Source organism: Artemia sp. Qi Xiang Cuo, chromosome 2 (genome assembly GCF_049724085.1).
Source record: "Artemia sp. Qi Xiang Cuo chromosome 2, ASM4972408v1, whole genome shotgun sequence".
NCBI classification, from domain to species: Eukaryota; Metazoa; Arthropoda; class Branchiopoda; order Anostraca; family Artemiidae; genus Artemia; species Artemia sp. Qi Xiang Cuo.
In genome coordinates, this window is record NC_142795.1 from 33,652,312 (window position 1) to 33,658,311 (window position 6,000).

At 36.9% G+C, this 6,000-nt stretch overlaps 1 protein-coding gene across 1 annotated transcript in view; it reads right to left on the minus strand.

The window, feature by feature from the left end:
• The window catches only part of LOC148955162 (uncharacterized), a 200,627-nt gene extending 195,289 nt beyond the window's left edge, over positions 1-5,338 (minus strand). Inside the window, exon 1 of the mRNA XM_089106317.1 lies at positions 5,240-5,338. Coding sequence (XP_088962443.1) covers positions 5,240-5,310 — 71 coding nt within the window. The 5' untranslated portion in view covers positions 5,311-5,338. The remainder of the gene's footprint in view (positions 1-5,239) is intronic.
• Between the last annotated feature and the right edge of the window lie 662 nt (positions 5,339-6,000).

Below are 6,000 nucleotides of genomic sequence, written 5' to 3' on the forward strand. Positions count from 1 at the left end.
GATGATGTTTTCACGGAGGAGTTTCCCGTGAGGGGGGGGGGTATATTTCATAAAGGCTGAGCCAGACTGACCTGTATTATTTGAAAAAGGAACAAGGATTAAATGAAAAAAAACTAACTGAAAGTACGGAGCAACATTAAAATTCAAAACGAACAGAAATTATTCCGTATATGAAAAGTTGCCTCCTCCTCAATAATTTGCTTTTTACGCTAAAGTTTGATTGTTTGCCCCAATTTTTAAGAACGGCTACTGAAACATAGGGACCGTTTAATCAGAATCAAAAGTTTTTTTTAAAGTGCTAACAGCTTTAGCGCAAAGAGCAATGTATTGGGGAAGTGGCAGCCCTTCACATAAGGACTAGGTTCTGTTGGTTTTGACTTTTAATGTTGCTCCTTGCTTTCACTTAGGAAAAACTTGTTTTTTTTTATTTAATCACATTAGTTCAATCCCTTAATTTTCGTTGATTGTCCATACACATATTAAATTACAATTTGTTGCATACTTCATGATTTGAATCGACCTTATAATGATTTTTCTACCGTGCCCACCAACAAAGGTTGGTTATTAAAATTAACAGATCTATAGGTTGCGTCTCTTTACGCTCCCTTCTATCTACAAAATAATTCTGTGTACACAGCAATATCTTTTAGAATATTATTAATGCTCAGAGAAACTATTTTTCATCCATAAAGAAAATGCATTTTCCATCCAAAACAAAGGTTTGAGAGAGGAAAGCTTTGAAAATGATATTACTCTAAGGCACCTCAATTTCATCACTACTGAATAAAGATGAGATGCTTTCCCTACGTATAAAAGTCATTGCTGAAAATTTGTCTGAATTTATCCGGTTGAACAGACGTTGAAAAAAACATGCTTCCATAAGATGAAAATCTTAATACCTCCTCGAAGGAGAAAACTGGCCTCGCAGCCATCTCCAAGGTGATCTATTAGCGAGAAAATAACTGAAAAGTGAGACAGCTCAAGTTTCAGATAGAAATAGATAAAAGATTGCGCAGAACAATAGGCCAAAACTTACTAGGTTTAACATTTGTCACCTCACAAACAAACAGAACAATATTTTTTTTTATTGTGGCATTCAATTGGACGATATATTGGATTTTTTTCTTGGATTTGGTATTGGAGAGAAAAAACAGATTAATAATAGCTAGCTAAAATTTTGACTTAATGAGTTAAGCAATGAAAACGAGGGAACTTCCAGTGAGCGCGTGTGATGCAAAGTCAAAGTTTTCTCCTCTGCTTATTCATGATAATTGTTTCCTCAATGTCTTGCTAGATATTTTATAAGTTCTGTTTTATCAATTGGGTACTTTTCGAGATCACAAGATATCCAAATTTTCATTTATCCTTTCTGGAACTATATACTGTAGCTGTTACTCCAAAGGAAATGTGTAGTGTCAATTTTTACGTTGAAGTTCCCAAGAACAAAAAGAAGAAAATATTTCTAGGTCTGGAGGGAGGTAAAGACATTTTCTGGACTTTAACCAAGCCATTATTACTCCTCATACCAGACACATTTCATTTTCGGTTTTAACAAGTAACAGTAGCTATATATATACAGCGCCCTGTATGACGCCTTTTATGGTTTATGCTTCTTATTTTTTCAGTCGCCCTGTTAAGACACGACAACTTTGGAGAGCGACTAAAGTGGCTGTTGAAGGACCCGATGACTACAATTGTAAGACATCTAGTGCCAGAGTATCATTTAATTTTTACTGGAGCAATTTTCAGCTCATTTACATTGCAAGGAAATAGCGTGGAATAAAATTTCTAATCAGAAAACACAGCGCAGAACCTTGAGTGGCGAGGAAGCAGATTATCATTTTTTTTAAAAGTGTGGTATGTATTAATTACCCAGGGGCACCACTAAGAGGGGGTATGGAGGGACTTCCCCCTATAAGTCCTCAGAAAGGACTTTTATCGGGCGAAGCCTGACAAAAGTCGCTATCTTTTGGTGCAAAGTGACGCTTCTGTAAGGGATTTCGTCGGGCAAAGCCCGACGAAACTTATTACGTCATGTGCAAGAAGTCAACAAAAACCTATTGGCTTCCTAAAAAACGACTAGTCGAGTGGAGCCCTACAAACTTGGTATTTGTTGGTCCACTGTAATTTCATAAAAGAATTTGGTCGGGCGAAAAACAACAAAATTCACTGCTTCATCTGCACAAAGTCAATAGAAACCAATTGCCCCCCCCCCCAATAAAATGATTTTTTTAGCCAGGCCCTACAAAACCCGATATACAGTCGGTCCGATCTAAGACTTCCGTCGGGTGAAGGACTACAAAATTTACTGTTTCATCTGCGCGAAGTCAACAGAAACTTAATATGTTGTCGGTCCATTACATTGTCATGAAAGATTTCTGTCGGGCAAAGACGACGAAAGTGGCTGCTCCATCTGCGCAATGATGACAGAAACCAATTTGCCACCTAGAAAACGACTTGTCTGGTGGAGTTTTGAAAAACTTTAATATTTTTCAACGGGATGGTTAGCCGGGACAATTCTAATGGCTCTACTGAGAAAAACACTTGTTAGGAAATATTGCTGTTTCTTTCCAAAATATCAAAAACAGCTGACATATTTTGCTAATAGCCTACATAAGCCCATAGAATTGCGAGGTTATACTAGGTTATTTAGAACTATGGCCAGGTTTTCTTATAAAAGTTTTTGAATTTATTTCGAGTTTTTCATTTTTTTTCGAATGAGTTATATTCAGACAAACAACTGTGTTTAAATCGAAGTAACATTTCAGACATCACTTGAGGAAGTTCGTCCTGGTCCATCCTTGACAAACATCGGAGTCTGAATAGAAGAAGATGCGGCTGAAAAAAATCGAAGTTACTTATCCTCTCATGTCTGACACTGTGGAATCTGGTGAAAGAAAGTAGGAATCACTTGAAACTTGAAGTTAAATTGGATTCCCTCACTAACGAATTAGACGCTGCAATAAAAGCGCTATACATAGGGCGACCAATCAGTGAATATGGAACTAGGCTTATTAGTCAGTCAGAGAAATTCATTTCTCATAAAGTCTCAAGAATGGAAGGAGTAGAATCTGAAGCCGAAAGTTTACAGCAGGCTGGAATCGTAAGAGTCGAGCACGATCCCGGGCTCAGGAAAGAAAAAAATCCAACTCAGAAAAGCGGAAGCTTATCAAGCTAGGACCATTTTAGCTAAAAATTAATTTTCCGGAAAAAGAGTAAATCCAATCTCAGAGTTCCAAACACCAGTTGCAGTTTGTTAGAAACTGGTAAAATGAGTACCCGTACCTAGAGCATAGTGTCGAGAAATATTTACCCCATTGCTCTACCTGCTCGTTGTTTCCAACTGGACCTGGCCGCAACTACTGAAGCATTGATTCTTCAATTATAACAAGAAGTAGAAACTGGCACAGAATGCAAAGCAAGGGCGCCAAGGCTGAGATGTTCTTCACCCACTTCCAATCAAATGGTCGCAAAGCATTCTATAGGTGGTCTTATTTATTTTAGAGATATAAATAATTACCAAGATTGGTTAACAGGGAGAAACTAATGAAAGATATAGATCCAGAAAAAGAAAGGGAAAGAGGGCGTCACACTATATACATCCTGCTAGATGTTACCACGGGAAGGCGTCATAACATCGAACCACCAGGAGCACGAACGTCAGGAGCAGTACAAAATCCGTCATAATATCGACAAAAAAATTCGTCAGAACCTCGAACCGTCATAACATCGAACATTTTAAAACTTTAGTTTTTATAGGGTTAAAGGAGGAAAAGGTAGCTAGGTTAGGTTACATATTGAATATATGCTCTGCTATACCCCAATCCCCCTGATGTGCAAATATATAGCCGAGATTTGTTTCTTAACTATAATATACTTATCACATTATATAAACTTATAAATTTTTTTAGATGTTATGACGGTTAGAAGTTATGACGTTTTGTGCTTGTGACGGTTTGCCGAAACGGTAGAACAGACGGTTTGAGCAGAGCTGGTTCAAAAATCGTAGCAGAATTAAATGAAGCTGATTTCTTTGGCATCTTCGTAGACGAAACACCCGCTGCAACCATTGAGGAGTGTTTTGCTGTAGGAGTGCGGTACATTGATAGAGAGGGAGCAGCTAAAGAGCGTTTATTCGTTATTGTAGGTTTTGAGTCAAAGAAATGAGCTAATATAGCAGAAGAAATTCTAAGAGTTCTATTAAAGGCTCGTATCAAGGGAGAAAAACATGAGTGGAGCATCGAAAAAAACATGAAAAACATCGAAGTGCCCACATAAGAGGGCGCTTCGATGTAACACAAGCTCACAATTCCAAGAAGTTAGGAAGAAATATTCAATACCTAAGATGCTTAGCCCATAGAGGGAACATTATCGTTCTTGTTGAAGAGTTTTACAAAAGCGCTGGAAGTAACATTGAGTTTGACGAGTTGTTCTCTCTAGCAAAATAGGACAGACGAGGGTTGCCTTTAGTTTACAGAGCATTCACTTTTGCAAAAACTATTGAAGTGACATTGGCCGAAGGTTAACGAATATTTAGCAAGACGAATATCGTCAAGAACGGTTCGAGGTCAACTATGAGAAACGATCGACTTGACCATCTCGTGCTCATGATGTCAGAGAAAAAACCCTACTAGAAAAAAATTACCTCAATCTACCTGTAGAAAAATAGAGAGTTAAAAAGCCGCGCAGCCTTAAAGTTTAGCTTATTTTCTTTGTCTTGATTTGCTTCTATTTCTGAGTTTTTCTCTACAATATATGACAGTTTTCCGGAACTAAAAAACGTTATTTTAACACCTAAAAAACGAAGTAACAAATGTCGGTTGTCGTCAGCACCTATCTGAATTCGTCGGAACATTTTGGACACCCTCCCCCTCAAAGGTAAAAAGCTAGTGACGCCCCTCCGAATACCTGAAGTATAAGTGGAGATCAACATGAATGTTATGGTGACAATGCATAAAAAGAAATATTGGTTAAATTGGAGTGATCTTTTTAATGTCACCAAGCAGGAAATAATTCTGAAGTAGATAAAACAAAATATGGCAAGGGCATACTTTGTAAAATATTTCTCTTTATTTTGTTTCAGTAAGAATATTAAGTATTGCCTCTACCCATTTTTCTCTATTAATGATGCAGCCCAATCGAAAAATAATAAGATTCATAGCCACAGGAAAATCAGAAAATGAGAATTGTAAATCTTTTTTTGCTTGTAATAGACTTTAAAAGTAGCAATTAATATTACCTTGTCAAAAAGAAAGGAGAGGCGGCGGCAGGATTTTCTTGGTCTGAAAAACATGGCAGCTCTGATCCCATTATCCAAATACGAAATATTAGCAACGGAAAAGTCTGCAATATAAAAATAAGGTTACAGGTAAAATGTCGTAACGTTTTGTACTATATATGAAATACAATGAAACGAATATTTCAAGTGAAAGTAAAGAGCAATGTCATATCTTAAACTTAAAGAAATTATCCTTTATGTAAATGGACTGCTGTTCCCCTCAAACTGCCGATCATTGCACTAAAATTGGAGTCATTATCTCAGTACCACAAGAAGGAATAATTCGATGGAAAAACAATGTTTTAGCAGTTCCCAGCAATATATGTGTTTCTCTTCTTTTTTTACGACTATGCATCGGGAAGTAAAGCTGGAAAGCGGTGGCTCACTTAGTTGCATTTCCTTCCAATCACAACATTTAGATCAAGCGTTTATCAAAGCAACCGGCTAATAAAACAATTAAACTATCTAGCTGGATATGCCTTTTGCGTTCAAAATGCTGTAGTGAAAACTCCAATAAGAGATTATTTCAGAAGAACAGGGCTTGAGGAGGTGGCAGCCACCTTCTTATAAAGAGTAACCTGTTTGTTTTAAGTTTTAACGTTATTCTTTACATTCAATGACAAAACATGTTTTTCAGTATAATTAATTAATATGTTCTAATCCTTTCTTCTTTAGGCTATGGCTCACATAATGCTGAGATTTTTATATTTCATGCAATATTT